The 21,316-nt window shown below is 44.2% G+C and overlaps 1 protein-coding gene across 1 annotated transcript; it reads right to left on the bottom strand.

Moving 5' to 3' along the window:
- Positions 1 to 16,145: 16,145 nt before the first annotated feature.
- csnk2b (casein kinase 2, beta polypeptide) lies at positions 16,146 to 19,820 on the bottom strand. Its single transcript, XM_035428481.1, has 7 exons — positions 19,656 to 19,820; positions 18,784 to 18,871; positions 18,564 to 18,666; positions 17,917 to 18,032; positions 17,323 to 17,398; positions 16,481 to 16,670; positions 16,146 to 16,259 (listed from the first exon to the last, which is right to left on the bottom strand). The coding sequence occupies exons 2-7, from the start codon at positions 18,853 to 18,855 to the stop codon at positions 16,169 to 16,171; spliced, it is 648 nt and encodes a 215-aa protein (XP_035284372.1). The 5' UTR covers positions 18,856 to 18,871; positions 19,656 to 19,820; the 3' UTR covers positions 16,146 to 16,168.
- Positions 19,821 to 21,316: the final 1,496 nt, after the last annotated feature.

Raw genomic sequence — 21,316 nt, 5'->3', positions numbered from 1 at the left:
CGGGACTGACCCGCTATTTATAATCCTCCACCCATCCCAAAAAAACGTCACCGCTATTCAATAGAACGCGGAAGCACCCGGACTGCACGAGCATCGCACGCCCAATTTACCTCGAGGCAGGTGAACGGGTTATTGGACCGCTACACCAATATTGGAATACATTTGAAACTTACTTTCAAAAGCAACATCGCGCGCTGAATCTTGCTCAATCTCTCCCAATTTCGGAGAGATAGAAGGGAAATTTACTCCATAAACTGAAATTGGACAGCTTAGTGCCGTTTAACTTTGCGGTGGATAAAATACTTAGCACCCAGCCACTGCGTTATCTTTTCCCAGTCAGTTTGTTTCTAGACACGACCTGGCCAAAATATCAGAATTTTATTCATTTTTCCTTATTATTTTTCATGAGTTCTCTCTTATTATTTTCTTTATAAAATCCGTTGTTTTGGATTAGCGCCGTTTAGGGTTTTTTCTCTTTAAATATCCTTAATACTTTTACATTCACCCACCTATTACTGATGGCCAGTCAGGATCATTGCCTGTCTAGGCTAATGTATGAAGATTTCTTTTATTTAAAGTTGCTCCACCGGCACAGTGGTTAGTTTTTTGTCTTTAATTGCTTTTTTGACATTTCAGAAATTATTTGGACGCTTTTCGTTCCTTTTTTCTTATCACCTCTCTGAGTTTCTGTTCTTTAAAAAATAATTTAACTGGTTTTATAAAATAATCAATGTGTTCATTATGTGGAACACGTGTTCACGTCACAATTCCTCGGCTGAACTGAACCGAACCTTTCTCCAACGGGTAAGGTTGCCAGCTGGTTTAGGCGCGTGCACCCGTGCTGAACTCGTAAGTGTAGATTTTCTATCTTGTACAGACTAATTTCGCTTATAGAACGTGTTATATTCAAACGGAACGAATGCGTCTCGAGCTGATTGGAATTTTATTCGGTAGCGCCGCATTAAGCCACGCCCTGTGAAACAGTGCTTCGGCGCTCACCTGTGTTCTGCGTCTACCCGTGTTTGTCCACTGCGGTCTGCGCAGGATGTTCACGGTTTAGTTGTCCTTGTTGGCGCATCTCCTTGTGCAGCTGCACGAACTACGTCATAATAGAGATTACACCTCTTAATCCATCTAAACTTGTATGGCCCTTTCGTTGTTTTTAGGATATACGCGCTGCAGTTCCCTGGTCAATATATGCTGGTAGGCTGGTCTCTGGGTCCTGTGAAAGACTAGATTTAGCTTAGGGTGCATGTCAGGTGCAAAACCCTGTATTATTTCATTATCCTGTTCAGATTGTGGTCTAATGAATTTATTGAGCCCCCCGCAACAGACACACACACTCACTCTCTCTCTCTCTCTCACACACACGCGCACACAGACACGACTGTCAGGGAAAACAAAAGCCGCCTTGACTTGCTTCATTTCTAGCTACAATATTCCATATATTCCCAAAGATAAGAATATATTTCCATATGTTCTCATAGGCTTCCAATGAAGGCAAATGTTTGGTTTTGCCACCCCCGAGGCCAATCAAATTCCGGCATCACATTTTTTTTTTTTTTTCCATGAAGGTGCGGCCATGCACAAGTCTGCCAGACCTGGGGTTTATCCCCCTCTCGGGGGGGATTTGTGGGAGCTGGTTGACTGAACGGTGTATTTGGCAACACCGAGCAAACGAACGCGAGGCGTGATCCTGTCACACGGGGATGTTACTATGGTTACTGTGTCTTTCCTTCCCTGTGTTCAATGCAGAGATGAGCCTAGAAAAGCACACGGATCACAGGTACGGCGCTGGCACAAACTGTGGAAAGACGGCTTAGAGAAGAAGTTTAGCACTCTTGCAAACTTTTATCTGTGGCCTTTTCGTCTGTTCTTGTCCCTGGGAGTCATTTTCCTCTGCAGATATGTCTTTGAAACTGTCATCTGCTTGACCACGGGTGGTGGCAACGTCACATGGCCATTTGAAAAGCAGTTTTCTTTGCCTGAATATTGCCATTTTATGGAGAAAAAAACTGGACAAAGAAATACCTGTTCAAGCTCATTATAAAATTTGCGACAGTAAGATACAATACATGAGCAAAAGTACGTGGACACCCCTTAGAATTAGTTGGTTTGGCTACTTCAGCCACACCCGTTGCTAAGAGGCGCATGAAATCAAGCACACAACCAGGAAATATCCATCGGCAAACATTAGCAGTAGAATGGGTCGTACTGAAGAGCTCAGCGACTTTCAACGTGGCACTGTCAGAGGATGCCACGTTTCCAGCAAGTCAGTTTGTCAAATCTCTGCCCTGCTAGAGCTGCCCCGGTCAACTGTAAGTGCTGTTATTGTGAAGTGGAAACATCTAGGAGCAACAACAGCTCAGCCGAGAAGTGGTAGGCCACACAAGCTCACAGAACGGGACTGCTGAGTGCTGAAGTGTGTAGCGCGTAAAAATCCTCTGTCCTTGACGGCAACACTCAATACTCAAAAGTTTCAGACTGCCTCTGGAACCAACATCAGCACAAGAACTATCTGCATAAATACGTAGTGCATAAACTGTAAAGTTTGGTGGAGGAGAAATAATGGTCTGGAGCTTTTTTCCATGGTTTGGGCTAGACCCCTTAGTTCCACTGAAATCTTTATGCTACAGCATACAGTGACTTTCTAGATAATTGTGTGCCTTTGGGGAAGACCCTTTCCTGCTTCAGCATGGCAATGCCCCAATGCATAAAGCGAAGTCCTTAAAAAAATGGTTTTCCATGATGTAGAGCCCTGATCTCAACCCTGTCAAACACCTTTGGGATGGATTAGAACGCCAACTGTGAGCCAGGCCTAATCACCCAACATCAGTGCCCAACCTCACTAATGTGATTGTGGCTGAAGTGAATCCCTGCAGCAATGTTCCATAATCTACTGGAAACCCTTCCCAGAAGAGTGGAGGCTGTTACAGCAGCAAAGGGGGGTCTTACTCCATATTAAAGCCCATGGATTTGGAATGAGATGTTCAACGAGCACATATGGCTGTGATGTTTGGGTGTCCACATACTTTTGGCCATGCAGGGTACACTAGACAGCTCAATTACGTGGGTATTAATGTTAAGTAAAACACATGATGTTATTCTTGGGTTTCTTTCTCAGATTTAGCCTGAATATGGCATTCCCCCAAAGATGTATGCTTAATACAAGCTTTTTGTTCTCATTTAACAGACGTGCTAAATAAAACTTTTAGTTCATATTTTCAGATTTAATTCACAAATCTCAAAATATACAAACTAAATATATAACTTAAATAAAGTTAAATAAAAAATAATATCATGTTATATCTCTGTTTCAGAAGCAAATATTTAGTAAAATATAATTATTTAAATCTTAAATTTAAAATAGAATCCTTGTCTGAAAAATAAATATTTATTTAAAAAAAATATATATTTGGCTCATATCTTAAATGATAGTTTTCCAAAACTAAGATTTAAGATTTTTTATATGTATTTTATATGTATATATGTTTTTTAACCACAAATCTGTGTTTAAAAGTTAAATATTTTGCAAAAATGAAATATTTATTTACATCTTAAACCTTGGTTTTTATTAAAACCAAGATTTAAAATTTAATATTATTTAATATTTATTTTATCACAAATCTTGGTTAAAAAATGTAAATATTTAGCCAAAGAAAAGTTCCAGATTAAATATATATCTTATATTTTAAATTGCAGTTTGTAAACGAAATATTTAGCTGAATCTTAATCTTTCATTTAAATTATTTCAAAGATTCATTTGAAAGATATGCTAATTAGCCCCGCCCTTTGAAGACTGACAACGGTTTCTCAAAAGCTATCGCCATCGAGGAAAAGCAGTTCCAACGTTGACTCTGGTTTTTCAACGCTGCGATCGTGTCATTTCGCCGTACTTGCGTTTTCCATAACTCCACCGTTGCGGAAGCTAGCTACAAATTCAACAGGCTGTACTGTCATCCATCTTAGGCACTATGCAGTGTCCTGCCTGAGGAGGATCAAGCCTGCAACCTCGAAGATCCAGGCCCAGTTCCCAAACCATAAAACCACACTGCCACCCCTGTAAGGGTGTAACTTACGCTGTTTGTGAGCAGCTCAGCACACCGCTGTGTTGTTGTGTTTGTGTAGGTATGTGTGTATGCGTCTGTGTGTGTGTGTGCGTGTGCGTGTGTGTGCGTGTTGTTGTGTTTGTGATTCATGTTTGTGTTTCGGGACCGGCCTGTGATTTTTGCATTCCGTTTTTGCATTTGAATATGTTGTTGTGTTTGTTTTGTGATTGTGTACGTGCGTGTGTGTGTGTGCATGTATGCTTGTTTGTCTTGTGTTGTGTACGTGTGTGTCAGTGTGTGTGTGTTTGTGTAGGTATGCGTGTATGCATGTGTGTGTGTTTGTTTGTGTATCTGTGTGTGTGTGTGTGTGTGTGTATGTGTTTGTTTGTGTATCTGTGTGTGTGTGTGTGGTGTGTGTATGTGTTTGTTTGTGTATGTGTGTGTGTGTGTGTGTTTGTTTGTGTATCTGTGTGTGTGTGTGTGTGTGTGTGTATGTGTGTATGTGTGTGTGCGCGCGTGTGTGCGCGTGTGTATGTGTGTGTGTGTGTGCGTGTGTGTGTGTGTGCGTGTGCGTGTGTGTGTTGTTGTGTTTGTGATTCATGTTTGTGTTTCGGGACCGGCCTGTGATTTTTGCATTCCGTTTTTGCATTTGAATATGTTGTTGTGTTTGTTTTGTGATTGTGTACGTGCGTGTGTGTGTGTATGTGTGTGTGCATGTATGCTTGTTTGTCTTGTGTTGTGTACGTGTGTGTCAGTGTGTGTGTGTTTGTGTAGGTATGTGTGTATGCGTGTGTGTGTGTTTGTTTGTGTATCTGTGTGTGGTGTGTGTGTGTTTGTGTGTGTGTGTGAGTGTGTGTATGTGTTTGTTTGTGTATCTGTGTGTGTTTGTTTGTGTATCTGTGTGTGTGTGTGTATGTGTTTGTTTGTGTAGCTGTGTGTGTGTTTTGCCTAGGGTGTGAGCCTCAGTTCTCATGAAGGCCGTTATGAAATGTCTGAGTCACAGTCATCACGCCAAATTCCAAAAAGAGTAGGTGTGTGTCACCACCACAGAATACAGCCTTTGTGTCGCGTTCGAAAACACAATCTGATCGCACAGCGCTCCCAACTGACTTACACTCTTCTGAATTTTTTTTCCAAGCAACACATATGAGGCTCATTTTTAAAATGTAATATCAGTTGTTATCATAAGTGATATTACTGGCTGCAAGTTGCTATGCAGGAATCTAAGCCACAGGTTTAGATTTCTGTTCCACAGACCTGCAGGAGTAGAGAGAAGGGAGAGAACATCGGCCCAGTTATAGACCAATTCCCTGGTTTTATAATTCAGATTTAAACACCTGCTAATTTGGTTGCATTTCACCCATTCTTCTGTTTTTTGGGCATGATTAATTGTCATTATGAATAATACTGTTATTTTGGTCATTACTGGCATTACTCACGTCATGTCTAAACTGTTATGTATGTAATAAAACGTGACAAATAATCTGCACATAAATCCGTTAAAAAAACGCTATACGTGAGTGTGTCAACTCCCTTATGAATTCACTGCATTTCTGTCTGTCAGTAATATTTACAATAAAGCACTTTGAATTTGAAACTGAAGGAGAGAGGGCTGGAGACAGAGTGGCAGGAAAAGGGGGAGAGAAAGAGAGAGACAGAGAGCGATAGATGAAGAGAGTGAACAATTATGACTATTATTATTATTATTATCATCATCATGGTGTCTGTTGTTGTTAAACAGTTAGATATAACAATTGTTCGGTTCAGTTTATGTTAATGTATTTTTGTATTTCTGTATGTGCACACTGGCAATATTTATTCATGTATTTCATGCTAATATAGCATTTTGAATTTTGAACTTTTGAGGGAAAGAGAGAGGAAAAGCAGAGGGGAAAAGCAGTCTCTTGCTGCCTGCCACAGTCTGAGGGACAGCGAGTGATGGAATACAACCACAACACCACACCTATTTACCTATACACAAACATTTACACGCACACGCACACACAAATACATCTGTTACTGTGTTACTGTTCTTATATTATGCTGATTTTTTTTTTAAATGTATTGTTATTGCAACTTTTTACTGTTAGTTACTGTTACTATTTATTGTTACTTCTATTTTTTTTATTTAATTATTATTATTATTATTATTTTTATATATATACATTGCCATACCTTACAAGCTTTAACAATACAAATGTACAAATTTGTCATGCCAATAAAGCGAACTGAATTGAATTGAGAGGGAGAGAAAGAGAAAGAGAGGGATAGAGAGAGAGAGAGAAAGAGAGGGATAGAGAGAGAGAGAAAGAGAGGGATGCTCTTTCCACACCTGCAACACAAACAAGCCACAGTGTGACCCGGGCAAACGAGAGAAGCCGTGGGGGGCCAGGAGCTGTAACGCGACGCCCATCGGCCTCCATTCTCCGCCAGGGACACAAAGCAGGGGCCGGGTCAGGGGGCCACACCCACGCCCAGACAAAAAGCCACAGAGCTCCGGTTTTGTGTGCAGAGACAGAGGATGGAGAGGGTGCTCGGGGTCCTGTTACTGGACATGTGTGCCTGTGCTTCACATTGGCAGTTAAGTCCAGTATGGCTTTATAACCTATATATATATATATATATACACTGTACATACGGCATGAGTGTCTTAGTTGTGTGCTTGCCTTCATTGACAAGTGTGTTTGTCTCCTTGAGTGTGTATGTGCAGATATACATATATACACTACTTGGCCAAAAGCATGTGGACACTCGAACATCACACCCATATATATTCCAACACCATGGGTGTTAATATGGAGTAAGACCCCCCTTTGCTGCTGTAACAGCCTCCACTCTTCTGGGAAGGCTTTCCAGTAGATTTAGGAACATGGCTGCAGAGATTCACTTCCATTCAGCCACAAGAGCATTAGTGAGGTTGGGCACTGATGTTGGGCGTAAGGCCTGGCTTGGAGTCGGCATTCCAGTTCATCTCAAAGGTGTTCACTGGGGTTGAGTTCAGGGCTCTGTGCAAGCCAGTCAAGTTCTTCCACACCAAACTCAACAAAACCATTTCTTTATGGACCTTGCTTTGTGCACGGGGGCATTGTCACGCTGACACAGGAAAGGGCCTTCCCCAAACTGTTGCCGCAAAGTTGGAAGCAGAACAGTTGTCTAGAATGTGATTGTACGCTGTAGCGTTCAGATTTCCTTTCACTGGGACTAAGGGGCCTAGCCCAAACCATGAAAACAGCCCCAGTGCATTATTCCTCCTGCACCAGTATTTACAGTTGGTTCTATGCATTTGGGCAGGTGACATTTTCCTGGAACTCTCAGATAATGAAGCATGATTCATCATTCCAGAAAACGCATTTCCACTGCTCCAGAGTCCAATGGCAGTGTGCTTTACACCACCCCCACCGACGCTTGGTATTGGGCGTGGTGATCTTAGGCTTGTGTACGGCTGCTCGACCATGGAAAGCCACTTTATGAAGCTCTTGACGAACAGTTCTTGTGCTGACGTTGGTTCCAGAGGCAGTCCGAGTCTTAGTATTGAGTGTTGCCGTCAAGGACAGAGGATTTTTACGCGCTACACGCTTCAGCACTCGGCAGTCCCGTTCTGTGAGCTTGTGTGGCCTACCGCTTCACGGCTGAGCTGTTGTTGCTCCTATACTGCATGTTTCCACTTCACAATAACAGCACTTACAGTTGACCGGGGCAGCTCTAGCAGGGCAGAGATTTGACGAACTGGCTTGTTGGAAAGGTGGCATCCTATGACTGTGCCACGTTGGAAGTCATTGAGCTCTTCAGTACGACCCATTCTACTGCCAATGTGTGTCTATGGAGATTGCCTGGTTGTGTGCTTAATTTTATGCACCTGTTGGCATGGGTTTGGCTGAAGTTGCCAAACCAACTAATTAGAAGGTGTGTCCACGTACTTTGGGCCATGATACTGGGTCCACTAAAACCTTCAGTAATCTACTACAGTATGGCTGTGCAATAAAATTATTTGCACCAATATTGTGATTCTTACTGTTATGCTTATTATTCTGGCTGTTCACTGAATGAATGCTTTGGACACACAGTGCCTCGAACTGAACTTAATAGAGAAAACGAGGGCAATTTTTTAAAAATTTTATTTATATATTTTTACTGTCAGTATGTTTTTATGTCTATGTTGGTTGTGAGTATTGTATAAGTTCAAATGTGTGTCTGCCATACTCCTGTATGTTCTGTATGTTGCTTTGCCAATACAGCTACCTTTGCCCTGCTATTGAAGCAAATTGAAATTGTGTGTGTGTGTGTGCGTGTGTGTGAGACTGGGATGCAAGGCCTTTGGTAGTATGAAGGAGAGAAAAGACAGAAAGAGAGAGGAAGAATTTTTTCCCAAAACTAACTGCACAGATTAATCAATTAAATAAAAAAAATTTCTGGGGGAGGAGGACAGCTCACTAGAGGTGGCAGCCCAGTATGTCTCTGCCTGCCACAAATTAAGAGAGGGTGTTGCCTAAATAATGGTACTGTACACAATATCATCTGCGTTCATTATTAATACTGACAGGTTCATAAATTGTTGTATTACAAATTGAATACATTTTAATTTGGGTGTGTGTGCATGTGCGTGTGTATGTGTGTATATATGTGTGTGTTTGTGTGTATGTGTGTAGCTATACTTGCTTATGTGTATGCCCCCCCCCCTTTTTCTTGTCTGTTTGTCATGCAAAAAAAGCACATTTCAATTAAATTGAAAGCAAACAGCCTGAACGGTGAGGGAAACAGGTGGAGGCAGAGCAGGAGTATTACAGTACTAATGGGCATGTGAGGTGGTTGGTCTTATGTGTATTTTACCTTTAAGTGCTTTGGCAAGAACACAATCACACACCCACACACACACAAGCATGCAATCGCACACGTACACTCACACACTGACTCACAGACACAATCACACACACACATTCACACTCACACTCACTCACACGCACACGCGCATGCACACTCTCACTAAGAATCACACACACTCACAAACACACACATAAACACTCACAGACACATACGCACACGCACAGACACTCACACACAATCACACACTGACTCACAGACACAATCACACACACACACTCACACTCACACACAATCACACACACACACACACACACCCAGAGTAATTACATGGGCTACACCACACACAGGTACAGAAATACTGCTAAACATTTCCAGTGACTCATGGATGTACTTGTCTTTCCCCCGTCTCTGTGGAAAAAATAACATGGAAGAACACGCACACCACACACACACAGCTCATTTCAAAAAGGAAAAATACTGACCAGTTTACTTGTGTACTTGTGTAAAGCCTTACAGGAGAGTCCACCGTACATCTCTCCCTCCGCCATGTGCCACACAACTGTATTTCTGGGTTTTCATTTAGCATATCTTTCTGAAATTATTATTATTTAGCGTATCTTTATATTCTGGAAAAAAAAAACGTCTTTAGTCTTGAGTGTTTAATAAAAAGACTCGCAAGCCACTTGCAGAGAAGTGTAAAATGCAAGTGGCTCTCGATAAGAGAAGTGCTATATGAATATAAACGTAAATGTCATAACCACCAGACATTTTGACGACACACTCTCATATTTCAGCGTGAAAGCGTGGTGTTTGTGTCTGACTACCTGCTGCTGAGGGCAAGTCTGCCGTATGAAGGTGTGACAGAAATATTGAGGGTGTGTATGAAATTGTGTGTGTGAGAAAAAGAGGGGGGAAGAGAGGAGGGAAAGAGAGAGAGAGCGTTTCACAGTCATGTGAAATGTCTCCTGGTCCCACCCTACATCCAGTTGTTTGCTTCTCTCTGTAGGATCCTATAATCCAATAATCCTTCTCTTTCTCTCTTTTTATCTCTCTTTCTCTCTCTCTCTCTCTCTCTCACACACATACATACACACACAAAAAGGCACACACCTCACATACACACACACTCATCCACACACAAATACGCACATACACCTCACTCTCAAATACACACACACACACACAAAAACTCTCTCTCTATATCTCTCTCTCCCACACACACAAACACACAAATACGCAAACACCTCACATACACACACACTCTTCCACACAGAAATACGCACATACACCTCACTCACACACACACACTCACCCACACACCTCTCTCACACACACACACATGCACAGATAGCACGCTTGCCCCTATTCAGCCACTGATCCAGTGTTGTTCTGAAACAGGCTTTACTGCTGAGATCTTTTTTTTTTTTCCTTCCCCTTCGACTGATCCCAATAAGGCACTCCCAAGAAAATGCACAACGTCTGCGCAACTTTTTTTCACACTGCAAGCCTGGAGGGCTGCAGCGTCTGCAGGTTTAACTCCAGTCCTGGAGGGGGCGCTGTGTCTGGAGGTTTAACTCCAGTCCTGGAGGGCCGCAGTGTCTGCAGGTTTAACTCCAGTCCTGGAGGGGGCACTGTGTCTGCAGGTTTAACTCTAGTCCTGGACAGCCATTCATTCATTGATATATTTTCTAATGATAAGAACATCTCTAAGGGCATGTTTGAGCTTTGTCTTAAAACGGAGGACAAAGTTGGCAACTTAATGTGTGCCATGAGGTCTATCAAAGCAAGTGGTCTGGAAAACCTTCCTCTAAGGTTCACTAAGGATAGTAGTGCTTCCATTGTGGCAAGAAACGTAACCAATATTTTCCGTCTTTCCACTGGAGATGGTACGTAAGACTGGAAAATGGCTGGAGTGGTCTCGCTGTACAAAAAGGGCCATCGCTTGCACATCAGACAGTCACCGTATGTGTGTAAGGAGCAGTTGAAGCAATATTTACGAAGGGCAGTATCTGACTGGGTCTGCTCTAGGTTATTCAGACATCGGCCGTATTTGTTTTATCTTGTGTATGGCATTGGTTCATCTTCTGAGGATGTTCTCGTTGATGGCAAGCAATAAAACGATGAAATTTGATTTGTTTTATTGCCTGTTGTATGTAATTTGATGTTTTTGTCCAGAGAACCAAGAATCACATCGTAAATAAGCCTTTTTATGTGCCTTCCTTTGGGCAGAACTTCCAATGGTCTTATTTTTACTCAGAAATAAAAATCGGTCAGTCAATCAACCAGTCCAAGCATTTCCGTCATCAGTCAGTGGTGACAGAAATGCTTGGACTGGAACATTCTGGAATACTTCCTGTGATTATGAGGCTCCCTGGGCAACTTTTACCATGGGAGCACTTATCTCCCCATTTCATTATTTACAAAAGAAATGAAAACAAGTCCAAGGTCAAGGTTTTTTTTTTGTCCCCTTACCACCTGTTTTGTTCCTGTTACAATCATGGGGTGGGGTGGGAACACAGAAAAGCTCTGGCAGTATTCCTGTCTTACAGTGTACTGAGAGAAAGAGAGAGGGAGAGAGAGAAAGAAAAGAGAGATTGAGGGAGACAGGGTGAGAGAGTTAGAGAAAGAGAAGGAGGGAGAGAGAGAAAGACAGAGAGAGAGAACGAGAGAGAGAGAGAGAGAAAGAAAAGCAGTCTGATAGGAATTGAACCCCATCAACAATCTTCTGATAATCTGCACAGGCTCAGGACTTGGTAGATGTGCAGAAAATGCAACACCCAGCAGTGTGTCAGTACACCTGGACAAATGTCAGCCAGAATCAGGTTTCAAGTCTTGCCTGGGAGCGATACAGAGAAAGAGAGAGAGAGAGAGAGAAAGAGAGGGAGAGGGAGGGAGAAAGAGGGAGGGAGGGATAAGGAAAGGGAGAGTGTCACAGTCACTGAACCCACCGGTGCAGTCTCTCCCCGGAAGGAAAAAAAGAAAAGAAAAAAAAAGAAAAGATTTACATAAGAATATATTATGAGGCAGTTCAGCCCATCTAGGCTCCTCGTTTACCTACGTACCAGAGCGGGGCAGTAAAACTGTGACCTGGTGGGGGGTGGGGGCGTTGGGGCACATGGGTGGGTGTGGGGGGGGCGTTATCTACCCCAGCCCGACGCACTAATCCTCGGTCCATTGTCGAGGGAGATAAAAGAACTGATACCAAAACACTGTGGACTACGGCCACATTTACATGCACACCAGGGTCAGGCTGGGGGGGGGGGGGGGGGGCAGTCGCTTTATGTCAGTGTTTACATTATAGTGTACACTTAGATATGCCCAAAACAATGACTCCAGTGGCCCTATTTACACAACTCTCTCTGTGGCTGGCACAAACGGGGAAGGGGGGGGGGAAGGGGGGTTGGGATCAGCAGAAACGAGCAGCCATGTTGTTTTCATCTGGGGTCTTCGGAGGGGGGAGGGGCAGTGGCAAAATAACACATCTACGTGCACCCAAAACATTTTAAGGTTTGGCAAAAAAAAAAAAGAAAGAAAAAGAAAAGGTGTCTTAATCTGGTTTCGAATACGTCGATTATGACCTTACGACAAATAATCAGATAAAGGGGTTTACAAGACCATTTCAGTAATCAGAGTACTGCCATAATCGGGGTAAGGTGGGAACATCAGCGTGCATGTGAAAGGTACCCTGTGGCAAGGTCAGCCTAATACATCCTGACACTGCAGGGGTAGCTTATGGGTAGCTTTTCATATTTTAATACCGCCTGCTTTGTTAACTAAAATACAGTAGCCAAATCTCCCCTCGCCTTGTGCGGAAGGAGCGCGGAAGGACGCCCACAAACCCGCCGCCCTCCGTCACCGTCACATGGCCCGGCCGACCGCTCGGCACCACCGGGGCAAGCCCGGACGCGCGGAAGCGCTCGGCGGAACATTCCAGACACCGCCGCCAGACGGGGCGCCCACGCCCGGTACCTGGGGGGGGGGGGGGGGGAATAATTAGCAATATTCTTCATTCCCACTACAGGGGCACAGGGCAGTATTCTTTCCTGGTAGGGGTGGGGAGGGGGGGCGGATTTCAGGCTACTTCCCTGTACACCCCCCGCCCCGCCCCCCCCCCCCCCAACTTTGTTTTGCTGGCTAGTTTTGCCTCTGACTCCACTACAATGCAAGCACTTGGAGATGTCCTGCAGCAGGCAGCGCCATTGCTAATCTCTCCGAGCTGCTAATCACAGCCCGGGCTAGCTGCTGACTGCGGACGTTCTGCGACTGCGGGCCACGGGCTTTACTGCACAATAAAGGCTGTCTCGCGTCGAATTTTCCACCGCGCACGGCGGTCTGCGGGCAGAGACAACAAACCCGCCACCTCCTGCGTTGGGAAACCCGTGTGGGATGTGTGCAGCACAACATCTGCTGGCTGAGGTACTGCAAAGCAGGCTACTTCAGTTTCTCAATGTGCACGGTGGTCTCAGAGCTCACATGTACGCATGCACGCACGTAAACATACACACACGAACACACTCTCGCGTGCACATACGCACATACACAGATCACAGTCGAAGCACAGCACACATAGCAGTCAAACAGTGACACCATATGGTCACAAAAATAATTTTTTAAAATTATTTAAATAACCAGAGACCAGCAACATGTTTGCAAGGAACAGACAGAGGACTGAACTCACGGTTGAATTGAATTCAATGCACCCTCTCCAGTTCCTATGCACGGTCTATGGCCTGCCCCCTCCTACCCTCTTTAAAAAATTTAATTTTTTATTGTTTGGTCATTTCTTTTTTTTTCTTTAAAAACCCAATCATCTTGAATATATCTCTAGGGACATTTAAATTATTTGGACAAACTTACAGAAGACCTGTCAATCACATGTTTCACATAGATCACTTATTTCTTTAGAAATGACCACATATTTTTTTTTTCCTTCCTGTATCAGTTCTGATGGCCAACCACACGCAGGGGCACATTCGATCCGTTCCACTGAACCTCTGATAGCTCCGCCCACTTTCTGGGCCCACGTAAGGGACTGCGTGATTGGCCCAACAAAGGATTGTGAGAATCGCCTGTCCAGTACCAGCTGTCGGTCTTGCCTCTGATGCCTGTTGCCACCACACCCCCACCCACCCCATACATAGGGGCGTTGAATGGATACTCTAACCCAGCCCTAGTCTGTTCACATGCCATTCAGGTTAGCACTTTGTTTAAGGGCTCAACGGCTGTGCCCCACCTGGGATTGAAACCTGCAGCCTCTGCGTCACAAGCACTGTTCCCACATAATGCCTTAGTTCAATATACATAAGAGGTCACAGCCGGAGGCCTGCACCATGAAGCAGGAGTACGGAGTTAGCAGGGCACCTGCGCTGAGTAAAACCCGGAACCCTCCCAAATCCAGAACACCGACTGAACGTAAAAAGAGCTGTTCCGGGTTTTACTCAGCGCAGTTATCCAGCTAACTCAGTAATCTCATCTCTTCAGACTCTACCTGGCTAACTCCGTGATCTCATCTCTTCAGACTCTACCTGGCTAACTGGGTGATATCATCTCTTCAGACTCTACCTGGCTAACTCCGTGATCTCATTTCTTTAGACTCTACCTGGACTATCCATCTATCACCACTCCCAATCTGGGATCATTTTTACCACTTCAGTCTCTCTGCTTTGTTCCTATAGCACTCTCATGTTACACATGTACCTTCTTTGCCACTTCCATGTTGTACCTCAGTTACGTCCCTCCGCCTCAGGTGGGGGGCGCTGGCTGTTTGGATACGTGTTTGTCTCGTTACAGGTAATTAAGAGCACCTGTGGCGGTGCCTTTTTAAGAAGCCTGGAGTCGGCTTCTCAAAGATGGGGGCTTTTTCTCCTCACCTCTCGACCACGGCCGGGTCTTGATTTTATCTTATGTTTTGCCGCTACTTTGGTATCTCTTACGTGTAATTAATTAGAGTTATTGGTTGTTTTCGGGAAGCCTTGGTTTTGGCTTCGTTATGTTTGCGGGGGCTTGAGAGCAACCGTAACATAAATGGGGGCTCATCCGGGATTTTACCCTTTAGAGTTAAATTTTCTGTTCTTAGCCCGGTTAGCTTAGCCGCCGGGCGGGTCCAAGGGACTTGTCACTTCATTGTTTTTCCTTTTTTGTTTCTGGTGGCTAATATGAGTGGGGGTACGCTTCGGGGCACTGAGGTCGACTGATCAGTTGGTCTGCTGACAGTGCTCTGAAGCGTACCTGAGGTGGAGGGACGTAACAACCTCCATCCAGCAACTATATTGTACTTTGTATTGTTATCTTGATGTTGTAGCTTGTCATGTCTCCTAGTTTGACTTAGCATAGGCTAGGTCAGAGAGTAATGTTTACAGTGTTAACTGGATTTAATGTGTTCATGGCTATGAATAACTTGCATAATGAGTATTGAACCTTATTGGACCTGTGCTGCTTCGTAGTTGTTCCAATGACCTTTGGCATGCATTTATTGTACATTGCTTTGGATAAAAGTGTCTGCTAAATAAATGTAATGGAAAATAATTCTGCTTTGTGAAGGCACAGGTTTCACCATTAAGCCCGCAAGTCTTCTGTTTGTGTGCTTTTGTCACAGATGTTCTGAAACTTGCCCTTATAGCGCTACCAGGACTTGTGACCCCCCACCGTATCCATGCAACAGGAGAGAAGAGAGAAAAGAGAGACCAAGACAAAAACAAATATTCATTTTTCTTTCTTTTTTTTACAAAAAAAACAAAAACAAAATTACTCTTTGATTGTGAGGTCTCAATGTATTCGTAGTTGCTAAGAAGAAGAAAAAAATACAAAGAATAATTTAATTCCTAATTCCTAAATGTACTCCTACTGAACAATTTCAGAGACTGAAATCAAAACAAAGTTCGTTCTCCAAGTACGCTGAGAGGAGGAAGAGGAAAGGGAATCGCTTAACGATGAAGAAACACGGAATACTCACTTCACCAACAGCTTAAACGTGTGTGTGTCTGTGTAAGCACGTGTGAGTGTGTGTGTGTGTGTGTGTATGCATGTGAGTGTGTGTGTGTGTGTGTGTGTGTGTGTGTGTGTGTGTGTGTATGCATGTGAGTGTGTGTGTGTGTGTATGCGTGTGTGAGCCAGTGTGTTCATGTGTGTATGCGAGTATGTGTGTGTGTGTATGCGTGTGTGAGTGAGTGTGTCTGTGTGTGGCTGTAATGGGATCATAACACCAGTTTTTTAGCAGCGCTGGAACACCCCGCCAGTGCCCCCCCCCCCCCCCGGCCCCCAACACCCCCGTCTCCCCCCCCACCCCACCCCCCCGAGCTTCAGCGGATGGCTTTGACGGGGCTCTTGAAGCTGGAAGCTGCCTGCAGCTGAAGCTGATAGGCCATGGGATGGATCTTAAACCCGTATAGCCTGAGAGAGAACAGACAAACAAAACAATTGTTTTTATAAAATAAAATATTATATATATATATATATATATATATATGCAGGTATCGGAATGAAAAATACCCCATCAAATTGTGAAACCATAGGAAAAAGAAGCCCGAGTTCTCACTATTCTTCCTCAAAAACACACCCAATGAAGACCCGTTTTGGGGATCGTTTTTAGAGATCGTTTTTGGGGATCGCACCTGGGCACAAACTGGTTGGCGGGCCTCTTGGGCCGGTACTCGGGGTGCACCATGAACAGCATGTGGGGGAACCCCGTCCCGAAATAGGCCCCGTCCGTGTGGTGGTGCCGGGAGGATTTGGGGGTGTACACGTCCATGCACTTCGGGCAGTAGAGCTTCACCATGGCCTCTCCCGGGATGTCCGACAACCCTGCAGAAACACAGAGAGAGGGTTAATATAGTACATACACACCGACTGACTGGACTCTACAGTACATTAACACTGCACTGAGAGAGGGATAATACAGTATATACACACTGACTGGACACTACAGTACATTAACACTGCACTGAGAGATAGGGTTAATATAGTACATACACACCGACTGACTGGACACTACAGTACATTAACACTACACTGAGAGAGAGGGTTAATACAGTACATACGCACCGACTGACTGGACACTACAGTACATTAACACTACACTGAGAGGGTTAATACAGTACATACACACTGACTGACTGGACTCTACAGTACATTAACACTACACTGAGAGAGAGGGATAATACAGTACATACACACCGACTGACTGGACACTAGAGTACACTAACACTACACTGAGAGAGAGGGATAATACAGTATTAACACACTGACTGACTGGACACTACAGTACATTAACACTGCACTGAGAGAGAGGGATAATACAGTATTTACACACTGACTGACTGGACACTACAGTACATTAACACTGCACTGAGAGAGAGGGTTAATGCAGTATATACACACTGGCTGACTCCACACTACAGTACATTAACACTGCACTGAGAGATAGGGTTAATATAGTACATACACACTGACTCACCAATAGGTAACATGGGCTGGTTCTCACAGTAAACTCTAGGACAGTAGCCAAAATCTCCTTGCTGGTACTTCTCCAACTGAAAAAAGAAAGAGAAAAGGATCATGGGAGAGAATGGGAGGAATGAGAGAATGACGTGTGTAAGTGTGTGTGTGCGTGTGAGAGTGTCTGCACCCATGTGTTTGTATGTGTGTTTTTGTGTGAGTGTGTGCGTGTGTTTCTCTACGCGTGCGGGCCTGTGAATGTGTGTGTGAGTGTGTGTGTGCGTGTGTGTGTGCGTGTATGTGAGTGTGTGGCAGTGGGGCGGCAGTGTAGCACAGCTGGTAAGGAACTGGGCTTGTAACCGAAAGGTCATAGGTTTGATTCCTGGGTAGGACACTGAGGTTGTACCCTTGAGCAAGGTACTTAACCTGAATTGCTTCAGTACATATCCAGCTGTATAAATGGATACAATGTAAAATGCTATGTAAATGTTGTGCAAGTCGCTCTGGATAAGAGTGTCTGCTAAATGCCTGTAATGTAATGTGTGTGTGTGTGTGTGTGTGTGTGTGAGAAAGAGAGTGTGAGTGTGTGTGTGTGTGTGTGTGTGTGTGTTACCATCTGTGCGATCCCGCGGTTGGTGAGGATGTAGCGGGCGTGGATCAGACCATACAGCATCTCCGCCGCCTGCTCTATCAGGTCACTCTGATTAGGGTTATCCTCCAGCTCCTCATCTGAGAGACAGGACAGCCCACAGCACTTTATTATACATACAACACACACACACCTCCATACAACACACACACACACACCTCTTTACAATACACACGCCTCCATACAACACACACACACCTCTTTACAATACACACACACACCTCCATACAACACACACACACCTCTTTACAACACACACCCACCTCCATACAACACACACACACACCTCTTTACAATACACGCACCCCCATACAATACACACACACCTCCATACAACACACATATACACACCTTCATACAACACACACATACACCTCCATGTAACACACACACCACACACCCGCCTCCATACAACACACACACATACAACACACACGCCTCCATATAACACACACATCTCTTCATACAACACAGAAATACACACAAAATTACAGCACAAACACACACACTCTCTATACAATACACACACACCACCACCACCACTTTATAAACAACAGACAGCTCATACCCACTGCAATGAACAGCATACTGTAATGCTCTGCTGTACTGACCTGGCTCCAGGTCCAAGATCATGTCCAAGGCCTGTCGGTAGTGTGGCACCTGTTCATTGAGTCCTGTGAGGTTAAACTTGTCCTGGATATAGTCCTCATCCACCTGACAGACAGACAGAGACGATTATTTACAATACATATAGCAGCTGTGCGTGTGCACATATTTTAGAGCATTGGTGAGGAAATTGTGCGTTTAGAATTACGCCGAATGCTCGCATACCTCACAAAAGAATTCGTTTCCTCTGAGTCCACAGAACCAGGAGATCCACGAAACTTCTTCAGAACTGCTCATCGCGGGACTTGGCAATCTGATCAGCGGTTAATGTACAGGAGTCAAAGGAAAACCCCCATAACAACCGACACCAGGTCCTTCTGACAAACACACACGCGCAAATACGCAACTCCCGAGCAACAGCTAGCTGTGTGTCATCAGACAGAGGTCAACACTTCCAAACAGACGCGGGTCAGCTAGTTACCAGGTATCAGCTGGCACAAGACACGCTGAACCGTGTGCATGGAAAAGCTTTCCTCGGGAATACAAGTTAAATATACATTAGTATGGTAACAAGGCTACACTGGTAGACACGGCTACTGTACGCTTTATTAATTTATCATCGAAACTGCAACCCCTACCTAACGCCAATAAGCTAGCTAGGTGACACGTACAGATATATAAAAATTGCGTTTAACGTTAACTAGCAAATGAAATTCTATCGCCCCATAAGGAGCAAGCTAAGTTAACAATCGATAGATTATTAGAAATCAAGACGCAACTGTAAAACTACAAAGCTAACGTTAACTTAGCTATGCAAGATGGTTCTCCTTTGAACGTGCAGTGCACCTCTAAGGTAACTACGCTGTTGCCCGTGGCAGTTAAAAGGTTTTGGTAGACACGATTTTACATCAAAAGTTTTTTTGCACGATATTTTCTTAAACGGTCTCCGTTTTTCTCGAATAACTGCCTCCGGTACCTTTGAAAATAACACAGCAAGTCAACAGGAATCCAAGATGGCGCACTGATCAGTCTACGCCAAATAAAATATCTATTCCAGCTTCCGAAACAAGCCTTTTTAAAGAAACGTGTCGACTTACCCCTCTCGGTGGGCTAGTGTCAATAAAGACTGTTGTTTTTAGGAGTGGGCAGTAACCTTTTTGAGGCGAACACTACCTCTTTTCAACTACCTCAATTTATAATTCGGGTTAATTCGGGTAACACAGGCTGCTCAACTCAGACAGGAAGACTACGCTGCGACAGAAACCGGAAGTACTTGCTGCAGTTTCGACTGCGATTGGCTTTGTGTCACGTCAATTTAAAACAGGGTAGGACTTCTCTTCGTCTTCTTCTTCGTCTTATCATACAGTTCCTTGACCTGCTCCCTGGAATCTGTTAATTGAATTAAGGAAGACTTCCATCATATTCTACGCACCTCTTAAATGGAATCAGCCACAGGTTACTCTCAATTTGGACAAACTGCTTAGCACCGAGGGTTTCAGGTTTCTTGTAAATTGACGTTTTCCAGGAAACCTGTACGTGCTTTTTATAGTGTATATACTCTTTTTCTATACATTTGTATTCTTTTTTGTTCCATTTCTGTGGTATTTTAATGTACTGTGTATTTGTTAACTTGATGCATTCTCAAGGGGACCTTGTAACAGACAGCTTTGCTCTCAGTTGGCCTCTTCCTTATTAAAGGTGTCTCTAATGACAATTATAAGGACAGATTGCATAATCTAGCGCTTCTTGCACAGAAGGGACCGATCCATAGGAAAGGCATACACTTTTGACATTTTGTTCCCGAAGCTCTGGGAATTTGTGTAATTATTCTGTATTATCAGTAAAACAAGCAGCAATATACAATTTGGTTTCAATATGTATTAAAATAGTGCACATACCAGTATATTAATAGTTTTTTTCTAAAATGTATACACTTCTATAACTGAAATATACTTAAAGGTAAATTTTAGTTTACTAGTTTTTTGTAAGGTTTTTTTTTTTCACTGAAGTGGTATTTGATGCCTCCAACATCCCTAAACTATTTAAGAAGTCAGTTCCTATCATTGTGAATGAGGGGAAGTAAAGGTTCAGGAGGAACACAATACAGGGGAAATCAATTTTAATAACTCCGACAGGGCAGAAAACACTTCCTCAGCTCGGGTGCGTCCCATTACGTTTCACTCCTCCTCTTCACCTCCTGTTCCCCGCTACCACTCGTTTCCTACCCTGAAGCGTGTGGAGGAAAGGAGGCGAGGAGACGAGTCTGAAGCCGCTTTGCCGAAATTGGGACCCGAGAGGGGGGGGGGCACAGAGATCAGTTTCTGGGGCACGGAGGAGGCAGAGTGGCAGTGGGACATTTTTTGGGGCACGGAGGAGGCGGAGTGGCAGTGGGACATTTTTGAAGATGGTGGAAGCGGGTTGAGAGTAGGCCAGTCGTCCTTTTAAAGGCATTTTTAAAAGATGAGCAGTAAGGTCACCTCCCAAGGGAAACGTCTGAGGATAGATGGGGCGAAGCGTGTCGAAACTCAGCCCGCTCTCGCTCCATCCCGGTCGCTGAACGCAAGTGCACGCTCCCGTCCTATTGGTGCGTGCGTCACATCCTCCCAGGTGAAGTCTGCACGCAAAGTGGATGAGCGTGGAGCCGAAGCCATGGAGCGTGCACGTAGCCATGGTTACTGGAAAAGCAACTGCCGTTTGTTGAAGTGACACACACACCAACCAATGTCGCCCCCTGCTGGTAAGGATCTGTGTGCGTGAG

Source organism: Anguilla anguilla, chromosome 8 (assembly GCF_013347855.1).
Source record: "Anguilla anguilla isolate fAngAng1 chromosome 8, fAngAng1.pri, whole genome shotgun sequence".
NCBI lineage: Eukaryota > Metazoa > Chordata > Actinopteri > Anguilliformes > Anguillidae > Anguilla > Anguilla anguilla.
The sequence above is the reverse complement of the archived record's forward strand: the minus strand, read 5'-3'. Positions and strand labels throughout refer to the sequence as shown.